Raw genomic sequence first — 21,978 nt, forward strand, 5'->3', positions numbered from 1 at the left:
TCCGCTGTATTAGAACCAATTCAAAGCCATAAAGAAAAATCATGTATCGTATCGCATCATCACCAGTTTTCTACGAATATAAAAATGTACAATTATAATATTAAAACCAGTATTGTTAGCTTGTGCGTTCGGCATCTCGGGGTTAACAAAACTGGTTTTAATATTATGGACAATGGGGACAATGGACTGTTTATTACACTAGTCCCCAAAGTATAATAAAGTTTTCTGATCGTTGGCTTAACAACTTTGGGGACTTTTAATTGGTTGGTTTATTGGATTGAGTGTACTAACGTTTCAACCACTAATATTATTCTGCAGAAGGGGGTAATTTTGAGTAAGATAAAAGACTAGATTTGCTATTCAAAATGTTTATGTACCTGGGCCGTCTGAGGTATTGGCTAACAGACAAATCCAATCAGCCTACAAAAAAAAATATATTTAGGTATTCTTTATACTTCTAAGCAACTTAAAATTTTCCAGTATGGCTTTTAAAACGATTGATATCCGCTCGATTATAACCGGTTCTTGGTTATACTGAAAAATAATGTATAATATCGTACTTCAAGACAATTTCCCACAAAAATTAAAATTAAAAAATCATCAAATTAACAACAGTTTTGTTAGCCCGGGCATTCGATCCCTCGAGTCTGACAAATCTGGTGTTAATCTTATAATTTTTTGTTTTAATATCCACTAAAAACTGTTTGTAATACGATGCGATAAATAACTATTCCTTCATTAATTGAATAATATTTTCCTTGCCTGAAAAGCATTGGTAATCCACATTTTTTGTCCATTTATAATAAGATAATCCCCGCGTCTAGCAGCAGAGGTGCTGGCTGCGGCCACATCACTTCCTAAAATAGTTGCTTATCGAATCGTATTATAAACAGCTTTCCGCGGGTACAAGATATAAGATGCCGAAGGCATGGGCTTAAAATACTGGTTTTAATCTTATGGTTGCACATTTTTATATTCGTAGAAAACTGGATATAATACTATGCTTTACATAATTTTTCAGTATGGCTGAGAACCGTTCCTAATCCACCGGATATTTGTAGGTTTCAAAGCGATGTTGGAAAATATATTTGTTATAAGGAAATTAAAGTAAAAGAATAAAGGTGACATGAGCTTTATGTTACTCTGCCCACAGGGCCGGGGACAGAGTACCGATTTTGTTAACCAGCTAATAGCGTCGGAAGTATAAACACAGCCGAGTCCCTAAAAAAGAACATAAAGCAAATTGCTAGCAGATGAACAGGGCAGGTAGTTGTCTTGATTATACAGCTATACTTTTACATTTATTATAAGGAACTTTTCCCCTTTCTTTGTTTATTACTGAAGGACATTTTAGGTTAGGTTATATTGGATTCTGGGTACCCCACTAGGGCTGAACCGATTTTATACATCAATATGTTTGAAATATAATTCTAATCAATCAAAACTACGGACTGCAAGCACTAGACACTAAAGTTTTATAAACATCTTCTCTCTGTCGTTATAGATATCTATTATCAGTCCACTAATAATTTTAATCTACAGAGAAATTTTGTTTAAAATATTTGTGATTGGGTGTAAATCACTATTATCTATTACCTCCTCCAGGTTCTGAGACACCCAGGCAGGCAACCATATCACCAGCAATTGATGGGGCGAGAAACTCTCTTTTCACCTTGTCGGAACCATATCTAAAATCAATAGGTATTAACTAAAATAGGCGTAATGTGTGTAATAATTCTAAACTCTCAAAACAAAGCCCCTCTATTAAAAATACAAAATTATAAGTGAGGTTTATGGTTTGGTTCTATGAGTGCTCCGCTACTAATCCATATAACTATAAGTGAGGTTTATGGTTTTGTACAATTAGTGCTCCTAATCCCTATGGGGATTTTTTGTTTTTTTGTGGAGGTTGGGGGTCTCCCATCCCCAAAGAAAATAGCCTTCCTTAAACCACCACAGGACCAGTAGGTATATTCCCTGAAGAGTAGAATTCAATCGGTTCAGTGGTTACCGAGATCTTAAAGGACGGACAGACAGACATCAAGCTACTTTGTATTATATATAAAAAAGGAGGGGGGATTTTCGTTTGATTGAATATTACTTGAGGTTAGGTTAGGTTATATTGGGCACAGGGTAGCCACGGAAGGTTAGGGCTTACCACTAGGGGAGGGAAAGTTCAGTGTTCAACAGGTACTGCGAGGGAAAGCACCAAAAATGTTTACCTGGCAAGGGCAGGCGTAGCCATGTCTGTTTGTACAGCGATTGACATGGGAATTCCACCACAATTTACTTTACCTAAAGTATCAAATGTTAGCTGGTCAAAGAATAAAATGTGACAAGAGAGGGGGGGGGGGGAATTCCTAAGTTCCAGGGGCTGCGTCGGTTCCACCACAGTTCCAAGCATCATAAAAGCTTCAATTATGAAGTGGTGTTGAGCCGATATTCTAACCTATTACCTTCCCGGCGGCGACAAGCGGATGCGGGTTTCATCGTATGGTAATAAAACCTACCCAATTCTTCATTGAGAGCAACACTGAACTTGAAATCCAGCCCCATGCCTCCATATTCAACTGGTTTGTTGACTCCGAGGAGGCCAGCATCTCCCAACTTCTTCATAATCTAAATATAATCAAGTGAAAATATAAAGCAAATGTTTCAATAAAAAAGTTTGCCTCCAATGATTCAAAATTGTCTAATTTGGCGAGAAAAGGTAAAATTCGACGAGCTGAGATTCCATAGCTGTTTCTTCACAGTTATTCGTACACTCTACTACATCGAATCGATCTAGCACCCCAACCAATAAGCAAATCTCAATAAAACTTGATGTAAGTATGTACAATGTGAACTTATTTAATCCCTAAAAATTTCAGTCATCCATCTTAAAAAAGAGCAGAGAAAATCATGTTTTTCCAAAAACGTTTCATACGGACAAACGGAAATTTAAAATCATAGAGTAGCTTTGCTACTAATAAGTAAAAGTTTTATATTTTAAATTTCATAAAAACTAATTCTTATATAAGTTTCTTCTTTTGGTAAAGTATGAATTTTACAATGTTTGTTTAACACCTTAGCAAATGCTTCCAATTATTCAACAAAAATAATTATCTTTAGTAAACACCACTGTGAATACATTTTATGTTCAATAGACAAAGTTCCTTAAACAAACAAACCAATGCTTTAAATTTATTTTATGCCAGGGTAAAATATAATCTACAAGAAATTACGCCCCCTAGAAGCCTCTAGGGGAACTTAAGGTGGGAGGAGAAAAGTCGCCCCCGCAATCCCCCCCCCCATTTTCAATTTAGGTTTACAATGGCAAAAGGAAAATATTTTTTGAGGGTGGGGTTAATCTTTTATTGGGAGGGTGAATAATATATACCCTCCCCACAAATAGCTTACTACCTTCCCTAGACCTATAAGAAGCTTCATTGTAAAGGAGAAACCTGTCGGTTCAGCGGCTAGTGATATCTTTCGCTACAGACAAAAATACTTACTACTTTATATAAAAGGATTAAAATAAAGGGTGGAGAATTTCTGACACTTACAGTTACTCATAAAATGAAATTTTTAAATAATTTTTTATATCAAAACTGTTTTTAATGTTTTAAAGTTATTTTTAGGGTAATCGTCCAAACATTTCAACCATAAATTGTAATCTACAGACGGGGTAATTTAGTGTATGAACATTGGGGATGTACATTAAAGGGGGGGGGGGGGTTAATGCAACCATCTTGTAATCAATGATTAAATGTGGCACTTAGAATCCGAATTTCGTTACGAAACTTGGCATGAGTAATCCTTGGTATGTCTATTTTCCCTAATTTTAACAAAAATTTGAAAAAGTAACGGCTAACAGCTCAGCCGTTTAGCCCTTTTTTTGCTATTTTTAGGGCAAATCTGTCATAAATTATGTAGGAATCAACTTTTTGAAACATATTTTTGCTTTAAATCATGTGAAATGATACCAAAAACTATTTTTTAAAATTTCTAGGACCAGCAACCACCAAAACGTTTTGGAGCGGCAAAGAGTATTATGTGGAGATAGGTTTCATGACGGATTTGCCCTGAAAAAAGCCAAAAAATAGCTAAAATGCTGAGCCGAGAGCCATTACTTTTACATTTTTTTGTTCAATTTAGGGAAAATAGACCTATCAAGGATTACTCATGCCAAGTTTCGCAACGAAATTCGGATTCTAAGTGACTCTTAATCATTGATTACGAGAAGGGCGCATTACTCCCCCCCCCCCTCCCTCTTCATCTGCGATTGTCTTATTCCTTTAGATCCCTGCTTAGGCATGAAGCAGACATAAATTCTATGGACTGTCAAAAGGAAGGATATAATTTCGTTAACAACTTTTAATATCATGAAAAAAGTAAGAATTCTGAATTAACAATGTTTAAATAATAATGTGTCAAATCTAAAACAATTACCTAAAAGAAACAAAGAAATATTCACCTCTGCTTAACCATAGAAATATTGAATTTGTAATGTAAAACAAACTATTACAGTTAATAGTTTAGAGTTTGCAAAGCAACATGAAAATGAACCTGAATATGAAAACTGATTCTAAGACAATAAGCTTTAGAATTTTGAAGCTATTTTCTATAATAGGATTTATCCCCCAGCCCAAAACTGTGTGCAGAAAAGCTGTACATATTTTATTTTCTGCTCTCTACTTGGCATTTTCAATTGGCCTAATATGTGGGTACTATTATATCACTTCTTTCGAAACTTGTACACAACTACTTCTGAACATGTATGGAGATACTGCTATTATCAGTGTAGGAGTTGCTTGTTTATTTCTAAATTATAGACTTCAAAATAAATTTCCACATATAATGAAAGATAAAAACGTCCCTTTACCAAGTTATAAAATTATCTTATTGTTCAACTCTGTCTCTGCTATTAGTGTTGTGATTGGATTTGCTGCTTCTCAAGTTAAATCTTTCACAATTATGGCTTTAATGCCTTTAGGTATGTCTCTTAATTTTGGAATTTCATTGTTTATGGTTGTTTCATACTTGCTGTTTATTGGATGTATTGTATCAAACATGGAAAGGCAAGTTCTCATGACATGTGAATTGAAGCAAAGTCAGGTAGATGATCACTTGGAACACCTTAAACTTGAATTGTTCAATTATAGAAAGCTGAAAGATTCCACAAGCTTTGGATTCTTCTTAATTATTACAACTCAGGAACATAAATGAAAATCATATTTAAATTTTTTATTACCTAGACAACTCGCATATCAAACATTAACTAAATAATACTTTAATCATTCAAAAGTCTAGAATCATGAGAGGGCAAGGGAATTCTGTCACTTTCACCAAGAGGGGCGTCATTACTGCTTAGTTCTTGAAAACTGTAGTAGAACATTAAAATTTGGCATAGCAGTTGCCCCAATTGGGTACAATATAGATCTGTAAAGAAACAATAGTGAACAGTCGATTTCTTTCTTCTTATTTATTAACTTGATATCATTGATGATAAATTATCAGACAGTTTCATCAGTTCTTTCAATATATTATCTCATTAGCATATACAACAAAGGCATAGAGCAATTTTTGGGGTATTGTATTGATGATTATATTTTTCAAATTAGAGCAGAACTGAACAATCTTTTGTTTTAAAATTGTAATTCAAATAATCACAACACACACTTCTTGTGTTAATAAACAACTGCTTAGTATATGTCTATTTCTTACCAAGAAAAAGGGCCAGTTGTACCCCCATCAACACATTCCTTTTTTTTAATTCTTGGGAGTGAAAAAGAGGGGGGGGGGCTTTACTAGGGGTAATATAATCCCTCCATAAAGCCTCAAAACCTGTCTTGTAATAATGATCAAAATTATTCAAAATTGTAGATTCTAGTTGTTTACATGATCTTAGCAGACATACATATGGACAGAAAACCATCCTTTTATTTTGATATATAGAAAATTTTATTATTCAACCAACTGAATTGCTCTACACTTTAGAAACTTTAATGTACTTTCTGCAATATTTAAATTGGTGTGCCATGACTTCTTCTATAATAGTGTACATTGCTATGGTTGCTGATAAAGCAGATCAAATAAGAGGAAACGTGATAGATCATCTCTGGTAAGGTTATGAATGTTTCATATATTGTATTTTTTTAATATTTTGAGACCATGATTGTTATTAATGAAAAAAAGGGATATGAGAATGACATGTACAGCTGTGCTGATTAAGAGATAGGGAAAAAAATTGAGATCTTAAAGGATAAGACAATAAGAGTTGATATATACCCTTAATCATGATCAACTAAGTTACCCATTTTGTAAATTAGAAAAATTGCTACAGTGCTATTTTGGAACCGACCAATTAAAATTCAGTTTTAGACTAAAAGAATGAGACGTGTTTGTAAAACTTTGGGTACCAGAGTAATTTAAAGACCATTGTCCCCTCCTCCCTGGGTAAAATCAAACACAAAAACTAAATGGGGAAAGAAAACCCAATAAGATGTTATTGCTACAGATCCACCTTATTAGAGCACCTTCAAGTTTTAAACATGTTATATTTTTCATTGGTTTAACAACTTTGAGTGCTTAGTACTTCATTGAATTTTGAAACTCCAAACTAGTAGAGTCTAATCTTTTTTAGCCAATAATTTTTATCAACATAAGGGGTAATCTTGTTTATAATCATTGGAGATGGATATAAAGATGACGTAAAGATAAGCTTTGCTACAAAAAAACGCTGTGCTTTAAAACTTGAATATAATATTTAGGACTCTATATGAGGATAAGCAGAATACAAGCGTTACTGACAGAACAATTCTCTCACTCATCAACAAGTTTAAGGAAGAAGGTCCCCTCACTGCTGAAGGATTTTTTGATGTGGATAAAAGCATTCTAGTTGCTTTAATTGGAACATTTCTTACTTATATCATCATACTTGTCCAAATGAATGTTTGAAAAACGAACAATAGGTATAAAAGAATGCTTTTATACCTATATAATGCATATAATTTAAAATATAATTTAAAAACCTTTTATTTATTCAGAGGCAAATGTAAACTTATTAACAAAAATATAAATTGTGTTGATTGTTTAACTTGTTCAGTAAGTGTTGCAATTTTTTTTATTGAAAATCAATGTAATGTATTATATTAAATTCAACAACTATTCACAGCTTTTAATCAATAATAACTACTGTTCCATAGTTGTAAATTACTGTTTCTTAACACTGCTGTTGTAGATTTTCAGATTATCAGCTAAAGATGGGGTAATTTTGTGTATAACTATTGGGGATGTCAGGGTTTCGGATCCGCATTGATTTTATGCGGATCCGGATCCTCAAAATTTGGTCAGTGCGGATCCGGATCTTTGACAATAAAAATAAAATCACCAAATTTTTCAAAAAAATTTTATTCTTTAATTCGAAGTCAAAAATACTTTTAATTTTCAAGTCTGAACCTAAACCTTAAAGATTGGCTCTCATCAAGAGAATGTCTGAGATTTTATATAAATTTAGGTAGATTTTTCCATTTTTTCCGCATTTTTTGGAGTCTAAGGATCCGGATCCGGATCCGCATTTTTTTGCGGATCCGGATCCTGATCCTTGGACTCAAAAATATGCGGATCCTTGCGGATCCGGATCCGAAACCCTGGGGGATGCACATCAATTTATCGGTCATTGTCTTATCCCTTTAGATTGCTGAAATCTTACCTTTTTGGCAGGATATTGTCCCCCAGCCTCCCATTCATCTACATAAGGGTTAATATCTTCATCTATAATCTTTCTAACTGTTTTCTGCATGGACTTCTGTTCTTCCTGTGTAATAAAATAATACTAATCTATAATTTTTACGTTTATTGAAATTTAAAACAAAAACAACATTCATAAAAGCCAAGCTCTAAAACGGTGGAAAAACAAACATTAAAACTTGTAGAGTGTCAGAGCTGAATTTAAATGGACGTAGGACTTTCAGGTAACGATAAAAGAGTTGATACGCTTCCTAAATCATACCGAATTGTTATAGGAATCATATAGCAACGTTTTAAATCGATAGGACAATCCTAACCTGTTTAATTGAAAGAGCCAACTGTTTCGGATGGACGGACGGACCGACCCCAATTATAGAAAAGCTTCATTTTTAAAACTGTTCTAAACTTGGGAAATATTAGAAAAATACCTCATAATAAGCCTCAGCAAGTGCATTTTGATGTTGGTATCTTTGAAGTTGAATTCCGCCTCTAAAATAATAACAATTTAAAGCATTGTTTGGCGGCCAAGTCTTCGTTGTTCTCAGCGAAATAAGATTTTTTTTTTCCATCTACAAATAGGAATCATGTTTCTTTATAACTTCTCTTATATTTGTAATTGACACTAATAGAGTATTGACATACTTGAATTAAACAATTTTGTCTCAAATAATTCTACATGCTCTGATTAGGCGAGAAATTAAAACGAAAACAACAAAAAAATCAGTGTAGTTGGAAATTGAGATTTTAGGTGATAGCGGCTCTTTCCGCCATTGTGTCTTTTTTCATAATTTGATAAAAGTAATTGCAATGCCAAAAACAATTTTTTAGTAGGGTTCAATAAAGGTTTGTTTAATAAGAAACACATTCACAACCCCCATTAATAATTGTTACGACCAGATGCACCAAACACATGAGAATTCTAAGGTAGCTTTGCAATACTCTTAATTACCTAAATGCCAATAGTTTAGAAGTACATCTTTGCAACATTTTAACCTCTGAAATATTGGTAAACATTAACATTTGGAGTTTTAAGACATCGGTGGCTGCTTTATGCAAGATAATTTATAATTCTAATGATATTTTTGGAAGAAAGTTTGAAGTAAAGATTGTTTTTAAATGCAAACTTAAAGTTTTATTTCAAATTGTTGATTTTTTTCAACACAGTTCTGACTTTTGGTTTTCTTTAAAATGCCAAAGAGTAGATTTTTAGCGCAAAAGTTTCTTTTAAGTAACTTTACCGAAGCAACCAACATATTTATATCCATACAAGTAAAAAATCATTTTTTAAAAGGTAACTTTTACAAAACATTCAACTTAATAATCAATATTACATTGTTTAAGCATAAAATCAAATCACATGCACTAAACACTGGGGGGAGGGGGGGGGAGGTCGGAATGGGTGACAAGCAAAAATAATTTTTGTAGTCTAAATAATTTTTAAAAAAATAATCTAACTAAGCATTTTTTGTTCTTTGGTAAAATAATGTAATAGTAATGGGAATCGATCCTTAATCCACTTTAAAATTTACTAAACAATGAAATTAGATAAATGAAATGAAAAGATTTCAAACTTGAACACATTTTAGCGTTGCGTTATCTCTTATCAGCTGATTTGAATTTTGTATACTTTAGCATCTCTTTAAGTTTACGCAAGAATTTTAATTACGTCACAATGTCAGAATGTGTACTGTTTTCTATTAAGAGTTTAACTAGCAATTTTAGTCTTATTGTAATGCATGCTGTATTTAAAATGTGGTGGCAGGTTCGAATCTACGGCTATGTGCATGAAAATGATATCTTTGTGCATTTTTGATTATTATTTGATTGTTAGTAAGATCATGAAAAAACTAGGGAGATTTCAAAAAATTTCCCCAAATTTTAAAAAATATAATGAAAAAATGCAGCTTAAAAAAAATCAACATTTGAGTATAAACATTACCTAATACTTAAGGATAAAGAAATCGATTAAAATAATACAATAAATAATGGCTAAGATATAATTCTCCACAAATAGGTAGGTACCTAAGTAGGCATTTTTAAGCATTGAATGAGTTTTATCAGTTTTAAAAGCGCAGCTTCTCTTAAAAAGGGTATGTCCAACCGCCCATCAAAGTAGGTAAAAAAAATGTATACTATTATGATGATTTACAATTATCTATTTAATATTCATATTGTTTTACTGACGTGAAGTGCCTAATTTTGGACATTTTGTAATTGCTTTTCCAACATTTTAACATTGTGATTTTTTTGCCCATTTGGTAGAAGAAATTATATATTACAAAAAGGTAATAAAAGGAAATGAATACATTTTTTGAACACTCATTATTCAGTCTTTGTTTCCAGCATACTTCTGATCTTTGTCCTAAATCAACAAACATAAGAAAATAGAGATTTTGGTGTGCACGTACTTCAATATTTTCAAATCTATCTTTTTAATTCAAGTCTAAAAGTACAATATTAAACATTTATATTTTAGTATGCTTTTAAAAGTAAAATCCTAAATACAACCCGCCTCCCCTCCCCCTTCAGTGCCAACAAAGAAAAGATCAACCATTTGGTTAAAAATCAGTTTGTGTCCATTGGAAGTTTGGTTTCTGGATGGCTACACACACATACAAACACACACATCAATTATCTAGTTATTCAGATTAAATAAAAATTATCGCTACTAAACAATTCGTTATTTTCTTATGTTTATTCCTGCATGGTAAGAGCTGGAGGCCCTGCACTGCCAGTAGTACCAGCCTGTTAATAATACAAGTCAACCAAGATCAGAAAAAAATTTGTCAACAAGAAGCAATGCAGCAAAAAGTAAAAATTGTTTAAGAATAAAAAAGTAGGTAGGTAAATAAAATAGAAACCAAACAAGCATGAATTATAGGAACCGAGTAGGCATCTCTGCTATGGAGGGAAGTATCAACATAAACAAGTTGTAGAGTAACTGCGACAACAAAGTTGGGAACATAAATAGAAATGGACAGAGATATATAACCATATAAGTTGTAAGTACTCTACAAGTAATTTAAATGATTGGCTGAATTTCCTGGGCCATGAGATCATTGATATTGTGTTCTAAATCATCTATCCGTGCACCCATGTCATCAATCCTTATAACAAATTAATTTTATCTTTGGTATATTATTTATAATTGGTATTTTTTCTAATTGTGTAATTTTAATTTATAGTTATCAATTTTTTAAACATCTAGGTAACAAGCAAAACACATTAAATGAATTATAAAGTCTAAAAAAGTAATAATGAATTAACTTTGAGAATTAATATGTAAATATGAATGCTTTAAAATCGGCTAGGTTAAAGGCTTTTTTTATGCAAATATAAAAAAGTTAAGATTTTTCTCAATGTGGCCGACACAATGAAAAATATAAATATACACAAGGAGGAAGAGTAAAAAAGCATTTTGAGTGGCGAAGAGTGACTATCAAAATTTTATAGAGATTGTAATATATTGAAGAATTAATCTTTTAATCACTATGCTAATATAATACAATACCTTGCAATAATTTGATCAGACATGTTTTGAAATCTCTCTTGCATTTGTTGAAGCATAGTTTGAATATATCCAGTCAATTCCTTAACATTTGATCATTTAAATGAAAAAATCAATAACTTTCCACGAAAAATACACATCATTTCAAAAAAAAATTATGTAGATATACACTAAAATAAAGACACTTTTCAACAGTATTAAAAAAGTCATATGAAGTTTATTTGACATAAGAACGAAAATTCAAAATAGGGGGGGGGGGGCTATCCCTGCTGGTTACTGAACCAAGAGAGGCTCTTAAAATTATTATTTAGCCTGACCTAACATAAAATAAGCACCTAATGACGTTTTTTTAATAAAATTATTTGTAGGGGTCACTAGGTATGCGAATTGAGGGAAACCTTCAAATCATGTTTGATTTTTTATGTTTATAAAGTTTACCTACCAGACAACGAATCCTGATAAGAAATTGACCAACACACCACCAAAAACAATTATTACCTGAACGTTTTTAGGTTCAGCACCGCCATCCACATAAGCAGCATCGTCTCCGAGCCTATTGTCTATAAAGATACAAAGTGAGTTAAAATTAAGAATAAAAGTTTGATTGTGACCAGGGAAGTACCTAATATTTGCAACAATGTAAACCAATGCATGAGGGATTTACAAGTAAAACTTGATATATTTCAGTTAATATAAATGTGTTTCGTTCGGAATATAATGATATTAGATTTAAACCTGATCATGTTTGAAAATCATTTTTGTACATATTAGAAATAGAACTCTATCTAGCACGAAGATTCTTACAATAAGATATTCAATTTAAACAATGCATAAATGTATAAATTCAAAAAAAAGAATAAAGCATTTTTATTAAGATCTCGATTTGATTATTTTAGTTTGTGCTATTCGAGGGTAGTATTCTTAATGGTACAGTAAAGATTTAGAGCTATTCATTCGGGGGGCGGGAAGCAAGGTGTCCTATATAGTGCATGGGACTTCATTTTCGAAATGAAAACATTAAAATAACAATTGAATGATAAAAATTACAAATTAAAGATAATGTTTGTTCACAAAAATATTGACTGTGGATCAACCACCAATTCTCTGCAAGTCTTTAGAAGTTAGGGGCGGTGCCAATACATACGTGTACAATACATCGAAAATCACAAACTTACCCTGAGGTGCTTTTAAATCTGCCATTTTAATAATTTACAATATTTTACCCTGAAATCATCATAAATTCAAGAATTTTATTGCATTTTTTAAAAGAATTATGTTGTTTAGGTACTACATAATCAAATAGGTTTATATTCAATGAAAAGAATGAAATTATGATAAAAAATTCCGATGTTACAAAAGTTTTATTTATATTAATCAATCAATAACAAAAATACTGTTCGGATGCCGCTGATTAGTATCAATCTTCCCTTTCCAAATATCAAAACCATTTTATTAAGATAAAAAAAAGTGATCTTGACTTTGTTGCGTTACAAAATACATTTTATAACATTAAGATTATTTTTAGCTTACTTAAATAAATTTAGATCAATAAACTTTGCGTCTTTTATAAAAAAAATAAAAGTTGCGTCTCTTTTGGTCTAAAATTGTTAGAACAAACTTCCTCCCCTCAAACATTATATTTCATATGAGTTCTACAGTATGCTAAAAGTTTTAAAATCACTTTATTTTATTTTTGCTATGAAATCTTATTTAAAATTAATATTTTTTTTAGTAATAATAATTCTCATACAGGATTAGTTTACAAAAAGTCACCGAGAAAAAACGACAGGAGAAATTTTTGTTGTACACCATGTAAATTAAAACAGCTGATCCGAGCTTACTTCAGAAAAGTGCCCAAACTCAATAATGGAAGAAGAAAAGAAATAATAAATCAATTTTAAACATTAATTTGGGTTTGTGCAAATAATAAAAGAATATATTAAGTAAATCTAAGAAAAATGTTCTTTTGGATACAAAAAACATCATTTTATTAAATGTTAACCTAAAATTTTAACAAGTTTTCTATTTATGTTTTAAATGTATACTTTTTTCGAGAAGAGAAAATTCTATTTTTTTCTACAAATACTGATAAAAGACTTAACTGACCACAAAAATGTTGTTGAAAATGATTCAAAGTGCTACAAAAATATTTACAAGAAATAAAAGCAATCAATATTATAAGAAGAAAAAAGAATTGATAGTCGAGATAAAAGGAGAGTTGTTATATGGTATTCATCCCGTCAGACTGGCGCTACAGGCCCAGAAACGAACAATACATAAGATATTTTACAACAAGTACAGCGAGAAACCATCGCAGCTAGCAGAATATGCTCAATCTAAGAAGATAGAAACACAAATGATCTCTAGATATGATTTGGATGAATTAACAAGGCAAAGTTATAAATACAAGGATCACCATGTCCATCAAGGTATTGTGGCCGATGTGTCGAGAAAATACCAAACTCCTGTCGATTATTTCATGCCACAATTTCCAGATTTAAAGTTTGACTATGATCAAGATCTAGCAGAAGAAAATTTTATTCTTCTTCTGTTTGATATTAAAGATCCTATGAACCTAGGAGCTATCTTACGGTCAGCTTACTACTTTGGAATCAACAAGTTAATAGTTGCCGGAGATAGAATTGATCTTAATGGCATCGTGAGTAAGACAAGTTCCGGGGCTCTAGAAATGATGTCAGTTTATGCTGTGAGGCATACAGTTACGTTTCTAGAAAAGTTACAATCCCATGGGTGGCGGGTTTTAGCCCTTACTGTACCAAATACAAATTGTAAACAGGTTGTACCACTAAATCAAATTGAACGGAGGAAAAAGACTATTTTAATTGTTGGAAGCGAAGGAGTTGGTATACCCCCAGAAGTATTGCAAGTATCAGACGGGGGTGTATTCATACCAGGAGTTCAAAATATTGGGAATCAATCAAAAGTGGGACAAGAAAATCAAGATGTAAGTGAAAAGTCAATTACTATAACACAGGATAACACTGAAACTACAGAAACCCCAGAGGAAGAGTTTGATTTAGAAAGCGCTGCTGTTGATAGTTTAAACGTTTCTGTTGCAACTGCCCTATCTATTCATCATTTTTTAAGCAAATAATTTTTTTCAGATTCGTGAAACTAAAAAAAATATTTTAAAATGGCTCTTCGCCGTTTAATGGCGGAGTACAAGCAGATCTCAAACAACCCACCAGATGGAATCGCCGCAGGTTTTGATTATTATTATTTTCAAGAAAACTTGGCTTGGGTTTTGACTAGTTCGGATGTTAGTGGGATCGGGTTATTTGGTCCATTTATCCTCTTATTAAAAATTTTGTGGATTTAAATATTTAAGATTTAAAGTCATATACAACAAATAAAGATAGATATCTAGGTACATTTCTTTTCAATAACTTTTTTGAATATTCTTACGGAGATGGGGGGGGGGGGGGAATATGTATTGAGTAAGATAAAAAGACAATATTTGCGTTTTCATAGTTAGGTAATATTCCTTTTATTTAGGTCCTGTAACAGAAGACAACTTTTTTGAGTGGGAAGCTGTTATAACTGGTCCAGAGGGAACGCCCTTCCAAGATGGAGTTTTTGTTGCTAATCTCTCCTTTCCACAGGTAAAGTTATGTTAGTATAGTGTAAAGAAACATAAAATAATAATACTTCAAATAAAAAATAGATGAGTGAAATCGCTTATTGAAGGGGAAAGATTCTGTTATAAGTTTTCAATTATATTCTCTAAGGAAAATTGCTCAAAGTGCATTACACTTAATGGAGAACCTGCCTTCCCTAAAAGTCGCAAGATGCTATTAGGCAAATCATCATCTATAATACAAAGTAGAACGATGTCTGTCTGTCTGTCTGTCTGTCTGTCTGTCCGTCTGTCTGTCCGTCTGAAGCTTAAGATCTCAGTAACCACTGAACCGATTGGGCTCTACTCTTCAGGGAATATACCTACTGGTCCTGTGATGGTTTTAAGCTATTTTCTTGGGGGGTGGGAAACCCCTAACCCCCCCAAAAAATGAAAAAAAAACCCTACCCCCCCCCCAAATTTTTTTTTTACTTTTTCTTTTTAAATCTAAAATACAAAAAATTAGGTTGATCAAACCCCTTGGGACAAAGCCCCTAGAGGCTAGGGGCGAAGCCGCTAGTTAATTAATAAAGTGCTAATGTGACATTTTACCATGTCAAAAGTCTGTTAAAAAGCCAAGATCAATTTGTTTCTCGAGTATACTTATGGTGACAGGAATCAAGATAGTTATTAAATCTATGTATATACCCAACTTTTTAGATGCCTAGATTAATGACCAAAGCTATCCCATTTGAAGAAAAGTTTAGGATTTGTGAATTATCTAAGCATTTGATTTATGAATATTCAACAATTTACTTTGATTTAATACCTCAGATAAAGCCCTAGTATTTATCAAATAAGAAATGTATTTTTGTTATTTTAAATAAATCCTATTTTCAGGACTATCCATTGAACCCTCCATCCATGAAATTCAAATCTGATCTGTTCCACCCCAACATCTACCCAGACGGAAGGGTGTGCATCTCCATCCTGCACCCGCCAGGAAATGATCCCATGGGCTATGAGTCCAGCAACGAGAGGTGGTCCCCGGTTCAAAGCATTGAAAAAGTAAGATTTTCTTCAGAATAGCGTGGATACAAAATGGGACAATTGATGTTGAAATTTCCAATTATTCTTGTGTTTAATTCTTGCATTGCTTTAACTCTGGGATCTAAAGGGATAAGACAATGGCCGATAAATTGATGTACATTCCCAACGGTAATACACAAAATTACAACTTCTGTAGATTACAATTAGTTGTTGAAACGTTTAAAACTTTAAACACTCAACTTTATGAACCAAGCAATCCAATCCAATCAAAATCCATTAAAAGTCCTCAAAGTTGTTAAGTCAACCAATAAGGAAACGTTACTAAATAACTTTGGGGACTAGTGTACGTAATAAATAGCCAATAGTCCCCTCTTTCTCTCTGGCTTCTTCTCTACAGTCTGTATAAGAAATGTTTATTATTTTCTGAATTAAAAATACTTTTTTTATTTTTTAGATTTTACTATCTGTGATGTCCATGATCGCGGAACCCAACACTGAGTCCCCGGCTAACGTGGACGCCGCCAAGATGTACCGCGAAAACAGACCAGACTTTAACAAAAGGGCAAAGCTGTCCGTTAGAAAATCACTGGATATGTGATTGGATTTAATACATGTTTTATTGTGATTCTAAAATGAAATGTTACAAGTTTATTAATTTCTTAAGTACACTAGAGTCTTAAAACCTTTAAAATATTTCTGGTGATATTCTTGTGTACCTAATGTTTCTTTTTTGAAAGACCTCAATACACAATAAAAATAAGAATCTTTATCTCTAGTCTATCTAGATAAAAGTGATCTCTCCTAAAAAATAAAATTGAGGAAATTAACAGTTATCTTAAACAGTGATAATTTTACAAAAACAAATCTTTTTTTAATAAAAACCTGCTCGGTCAATATAACTGAGTTAAAAGATGATAAAATATGTGAATTTTAAAATATTTTTTATTTCTTTCGTCTCGTTTTTGTCGAGATAAATACACTAAGTTATTTAAACTCTAAAGCCCTTGTTTAATATTTTTTCTATTCTTTTTATTAGGTAGCTATTTGTTTATATAATTTTTACTTTTTTTTCTAAATATTTCTACAATCAAATGATTTTTTGTTATGTTCAGAATTAAATTAATTTTTCCTATTTGTACCTATTTTGTTAACTTTAAACATTATGATTTCTTTGTAATATTAAAATCAAATGAATGCTTTAATCTTCCTTCTTTACTTCCGAAGATTTTTTCAGTCTTATCAAAACTATGTATTTTCTGTATAATGTTATTATTATTATTAAGTTAAAGTACCTACCCAAGTTTTCTGACGCTTTTGTGATCACACTTTCTACCTATGCATAAATGAAAATTTTTATAAAATGATGATAATTATGATGCTATTTTTTTCAGAGTGAAAGATGGCTGCTAACGCTGTCAAAATCACCAGAACGGTAAGTGTAGTTTACAATTACATAAAGATTGGAAATTTTAGAACATAAAAGTTGTTTCATGGATTTTTTTCTCCTTAAAATTACATTTTTTCATGAATTAATATTTGTTGGTAAACATAAACAAAGTGCCTAGAGTAACTTGTTCCCCGCATTTCAGACAACCAACCTTTTGATTGCACGAACCTAGTCTGGAAGTTCTAACTGTATGTTATTGAGTTATTCCTATTTTGGGCCAAGGCATACCCCTTACTCCAACTATTAGGAGGCATTTTTGATGTCTTTAGTTATGACGCGGTGTAAAGCAGTATTTTTTCAATCATGTAACAACTTTCCTTTTTCAAAACATTTACTTTGAAATAGTCATTAGAAACAAAAACATCATTTCATATACGGCCTACCTAATCTTTTTTTTTGTAGGTAAAGCCGTTGATTTCTAAAACTCCTGGTGATGCCAGAGTCAGAGTTCTATCCTTGTACAAGGTAGGTTGATCATTAACAATTCATCAGGTGTGTGTATTCTTCATGGGATCCCATGGAAAAAAAATATGTGGAAGGGGGAAAAATGAAAAAATAAAGAGTAGGTACTGGAAACATTTTTCCATTGTTTTCCCCTACTTGGCGAAAAAAAGGTTGAAAAATATGTGGAAGGGGGAAAAATGAATAAAATAAAAAGTACCTATTTAAAACATTTTTCTGTTTTTACCCCTCTTTGAGGGGGGATGGTGAAAGGAAAAAAAATTTTGCTGCCGGGGAAAAAAATGACTCTTTGCATAATATACCCTACGGCCTTTCATACCAATGAATTTTCCTTAAAGGGACTGTGAACGTAAATTTTTCTCATCTTAATATCAAATCTTAACATTATCTCATTCATAATATCTCACAGATAGAGCAAAACGCGCTTTTGTTTGCTTAAAAAACGGCTTTTTCCGACGATTTTTATAAGGCAAAGGGAAAGGAAGAAATTTTCCGTATTATATAAAATGTGCATTAAATTGCTTTTTTCTCCCATTATAGCTAAAATTAAACTTTTTCACATAGTTCTTGACTTTTCCTAACGGTTAAGCTGACTTTTAACTTAATCCTTGCTTTAAACCAATGTATAGTTACTTAGAAATTGATAAAATAAGCAATATTTTTTATTGAAAACCAATTACAATAACAAAGCTAGAAACAGGTTATTTTATTAGTATCCAATTAACTTTAGATGGCCCATCTCTCGCCCACCTTTAATTACAAATTTGTAAATAATAAAGACGCAATATTTCTTTATAAACAGTCTGATAAAAGGGTAAACTAATTCTCGAAAGTGGGTTATTTATTGTCCAACACAATAAAAAAGGATATTATTGTTTTAAATAACCTATGAGATTCAACCCTTTGTAGACAGTGAGGTATTTTTTTTGTCAATAATACGAATTTAAAATAGGTCTTTATTACCTAATTACTACGTTATAAAAAATCTAATTGGCAATTTTATATCATAAAATAAATCCTTAACAGTAAGTAAATTGTTTCAACTATATTTGACAAGCTAAATATCCCTACAAACTTTATAAGAAACAAAAACGTTCAGATTTTCCCTGTTTTTTCCTTTTTCCCTCCCAAAATACCAAAAAATCAAGGCATTATTCCTGGATACTTTTGTTAATAGGACGTTTTTGGTTGATCAGTGTAGTGAAATGTGCTTAGAAAATGTTAAGATTTGATAATCAGATGAGAAATATTTACGTTCACACTCCCTTTAAACAATGAGCATCTAACTCTATCCGTCAGTCTGTCTGTCTGTTTGATGAGAAAAAAAAATTCTATGAGAAAAGTGTTTTCTTCTATTTAAGATTGAAAAAATTGCGGTCTATTGCTCATTTAATCTATTATCTTATAGTCGGTTAGTCAAATTTCAATGCCCTAAACTACATTTTCTCAGCTGTTATTAAAGATAAACTTCACAAAGGGGGGGGTGCGTAATGACATCTATTCTTAATCCGTGAGCAAAATGGTCTAAATATTGAGCTAGACCCTTCAAACTTGGTATATAAGCCTAGTCCTATAGGTATTACATCTAAATGGCAAAAAAATCCAAAAAAGGAGGATGTGCTTAAGGACCATTTGGGCAGGGGGGGGGGGGTTTACTCGAGAACCCTTAGAGCTAGAGGGAGCTAATTTTGGATTTAAGCTTCTATGGGGCCAAAGTTACTTTTAAAATTATCGTCGACCCCCCACCCCCCCCCAAATTTTTTTTTTTTTGGGGGGGGGGTAAAAATTTTTTTTATTGCATTTCTCGCCGAATTAGGCAATTTGGAATCATTTGAGACCATGTTATTTTTTTCAAAAATTTTTCGCCTCACAAGCAACCCTGCGGGGGGACTTAGTCATTTTTTTCAAATTCTCGTTTATGAAGGTATATCTTAAATACAGTATGCTACTCTCTTAGTTTTAAAGATAATTGGATGAAATCTTTTTGATTGTGTCACTAATTACCCCAAGTTTTGGTATCTTTAAAAAAAAACGGCGGCGGGACCGCCGCTCCCGCCGTCCGCCGCCGTTTTCCGCCGCCACCAAAAAAGAAATTTTTTATTGCATTTCTCGCCGAATTAGGCAATTTGGAATCATTTGAGACCATGTTATTTTTTCAAAAATTTTTCCCCTAACAAGCAACCCTGCGGGGGGGACTTAGTTATTTTTTTCAAATTCTCGTTTATGAAGGTATATCTTAAATACTGTATGCTACTCTCTTAGTTTTAAAGATAATTGGATGAAATCTTTTTGATTGTGTCACTAATTACCCCAAGTTTTGATTCAGTTATGTTAAAAAAGTATTATTTAAAAAAATCAGGTTGATATCTTTAAAAATAAGCTCAGAACTCATATTTTTAGCGTTTGGTGGGTTTTTGTGCTCCACAAGCCCTAAGAAGGAAAGTCCCAAAATGAATCTATAATGGTTCGTTGATTCAGTTATGTTAAAAAAGTATTATTTAAAAAAAATCAGGTTGATATCTTTAAAAATAAGCTCAGAATTCATATTTTTAGCGTTTGGGGGGTTTTTGTGCTCCACAAGCCCTAAGAAGGAAAGTGCCGAAATTCAATTTTCAAAGTTTTATGTGTACATCCAGTCGTATAAGAGAGCCTACAAAAAGAATTAGGTTGATAACTATAAAAATAAGCCCACACGGCCTTCCCAAACTTTTATACTGAATTTCATTTCCTATAACTGTACAAACTTCCCCCCCCCTTACCCCAAGGGGGGGGGGAAGTTTGTACAGTTATAGGAAATGAAATTCAGTACTAAAGTTTGGGAGGGCCGTGTGGGTTTGTTTTTAGAGTTATCAACCTAATTCTTTTTGTGAGCTCTCTTATATGACTGGATCTACACATAAAACTTTGAAAATTGAATTTTGGGACTTTCCCTCTAGGGGCTAGTGGAGCAAAAGACCCCCCCAAACACTAAAAAGTTAAGTTCTGAGCTTATTTTTAGAGATATTGAGATTATTTTTTTTTCAGAATTTGGAATCATTTGAGACCATGTTATTTTTTTCAAAAATTTTTCGCCTTACAAGCAACCCTGCGGGGGGACTTAGTCATTTTTTTCAAATTCTCGTTTATGAAGGTATATCTTAAATACAGTATGCTACTCTCTTAGTTTTAAAGATAATTGGATGAAATCTTTTTGATTGTGTCACTAAGGGGGGGGGGGGGAAGTTTGTACAGTTATAGGAAATGAAATTCAGTATAAAAGTTTGGGAGGGCCGTGTGGGCTTGTTTTTATAGTTATCAACCTAATTCTTTTTGTAGGCTCTCTTATATGATTGGATGTACACATAAAACTTTGAAAATTGAATTTCGGCACTTTCCTTCTTGGGGCTTGTGGAGCACAAAAACCCCCCAAACGCTAAAAATATGAGTTCTGAGCTTATTTTTAAAGATATCAACCTGATTTTTTTTAAATAATAGTTTTTTAACATAACTGAATCAACGAATCATTACAGATTTCATTTTGGGACTTTCCTTCTAGGGGCTTGTGGAGCAAAAGACCCCCAAAAACTAAAAATATGCGTTCTGAGCTTATTTTTAAAGATATCAACCTGATTTTTTTTAAATAATACTTTTTAACATAACTGAATCAACGAACCTTTACAGATTTCATTTTGGGACATTCCTTCTAGGGCCTTGTGGAGCAAAAGACCCCAAAAACACTAAAAATATGAGTTCTGAGTTAATAATACTTCTTTAACATAACCAAACTAATAAACCATTACAGATTTCATTTTCGGACTTTCCTTCTAGGGTCTACTGGAGCAAAAGACCCCCAAAACACCTAAAACATTGGGACTTTCCTTCTAGGGGCTTGTGGAGAAAAAGAACCACAAAACACTAAAAATATTAGTTCTGACCTTATTTTTAAAGATATCAACCTGATTTTTTTAAGAACACTTTTTTAACATAACCGAACTTAGTAACTTTTACAGATTTCATTCGATTATGTTAAAAAAGTATTATTTAAAAAAAATCAGGTTGATATCTTTAAAAATAAGCTCAGAACTCATACTTTTAGTGTTTTTGGGGGTCTTTTGCTCCACAAATCACAAGAATAAAAGTCCCAAAATGAAATCTGTAATAGTTCGTTGGTTCGGTTATGTTAAAAAAGTATTATTTTTAAAAAATCAGGTTGATATATTTAAA

At 32.3% G+C, this 21,978-nt stretch overlaps 4 protein-coding genes across 7 annotated transcripts in view; 2 read left to right on the forward strand and 2 right to left on the reverse strand.

Annotated features, from left to right (window-relative positions):
- LOC145332863 (putative acyl-CoA dehydrogenase 6) overlaps positions 1 to 8,753 on the reverse strand; it is a 16,600-nt gene extending 7,847 nt beyond the window's left edge. For both annotated transcript variants that reach the window (XM_080177951.1, XM_080177952.1), the window contains exons 1-8: positions 8,681 to 8,753; positions 8,160 to 8,220; positions 7,694 to 7,798; positions 2,511 to 2,619; positions 2,223 to 2,295; positions 1,597 to 1,688; positions 763 to 857; positions 378 to 420 (exon numbers count right to left, since the gene is read on the reverse strand). In XM_080177951.1, coding sequence (XP_080034077.1) covers positions 378 to 420; positions 763 to 857; positions 1,597 to 1,688; positions 2,223 to 2,295; positions 2,511 to 2,619; positions 7,694 to 7,798; positions 8,160 to 8,220; positions 8,681 to 8,751 — 649 coding nt within the window. In that variant the 5' untranslated portion in view covers positions 8,752 to 8,753. The remainder of the gene's footprint in view (positions 1 to 377; positions 421 to 762; positions 858 to 1,596; positions 1,689 to 2,222; positions 2,296 to 2,510; positions 2,620 to 7,693; positions 7,799 to 8,159; positions 8,221 to 8,680) is intronic.
- Ubc7 (ubiquitin conjugating enzyme 7) overlaps positions 1 to 21,978 on the forward strand; it is a 461,088-nt gene that overhangs the window by 421,659 nt on the left and 17,451 nt on the right. Inside the window, exons 2-5 of one of the 2 annotated variants that reach the window (XM_080177975.1) lie at positions 14,363 to 14,463; positions 14,756 to 14,862; positions 15,717 to 15,884; positions 16,321 to 17,258. In XM_080177975.1, the coding sequence (XP_080034101.1) occupies positions 14,394 to 14,463; positions 14,756 to 14,862; positions 15,717 to 15,884; positions 16,321 to 16,464 (489 nt within the window). In that variant the 5' untranslated portion in view covers positions 14,363 to 14,393 and the 3' untranslated portion in view covers positions 16,465 to 17,258. Of the gene's footprint in view, positions 1 to 14,362; positions 14,464 to 14,755; positions 14,863 to 15,716; positions 15,885 to 16,320; positions 17,299 to 17,715; positions 17,779 to 21,978 lie in introns of those variants that run through there. The other variant, XM_080177976.1, reaches the window with a different exon arrangement.
- Positions 8,726 to 12,540, reverse strand: LOC145332865 (uncharacterized). 2 transcript variants are annotated; one of them, XR_013884360.1, is made up of 7 exons: positions 12,415 to 12,540; positions 11,738 to 11,799; positions 11,243 to 11,322; positions 10,774 to 10,838; positions 10,430 to 10,475; positions 9,671 to 10,091; positions 8,726 to 8,854 (listed from the first exon to the last, which is right to left on the reverse strand). XR_013884360.1 is itself a non-coding variant. In XM_080177955.1 (6 exons), exons 1-6 carry the CDS (start codon positions 12,437 to 12,439, stop codon positions 10,058 to 10,060), a joined length of 312 nt encoding a protein of 103 aa, XP_080034081.1. In that variant the 5' UTR covers positions 12,440 to 12,540; the 3' UTR covers positions 8,726 to 10,057. The 2 variants fall into 2 exon arrangements, 1 of the variants encoding a protein (XP_080034081.1); XM_080177955.1 differs by having other exon boundaries at positions 8,726 to 10,091.
- Positions 13,087 to 14,365, forward strand: LOC145332880 (23S rRNA (guanosine-2'-O-)-methyltransferase RlmB-like). Its single transcript, XM_080177974.1, has one exon. The coding sequence runs from the start codon at positions 13,353 to 13,355 to the stop codon at positions 14,352 to 14,354; it is 1,002 nt and encodes a 333-aa protein (XP_080034100.1). The 5' UTR covers positions 13,087 to 13,352; the 3' UTR covers positions 14,355 to 14,365.

This window comes from Acartia tonsa, chromosome 11, assembly GCF_053477335.1.
Source record: "Acartia tonsa isolate MP-2025a chromosome 11, ASM5347733v1, whole genome shotgun sequence".
NCBI classification, from domain to species: Eukaryota; Metazoa; Arthropoda; class Copepoda; order Calanoida; family Acartiidae; genus Acartia; species Acartia tonsa.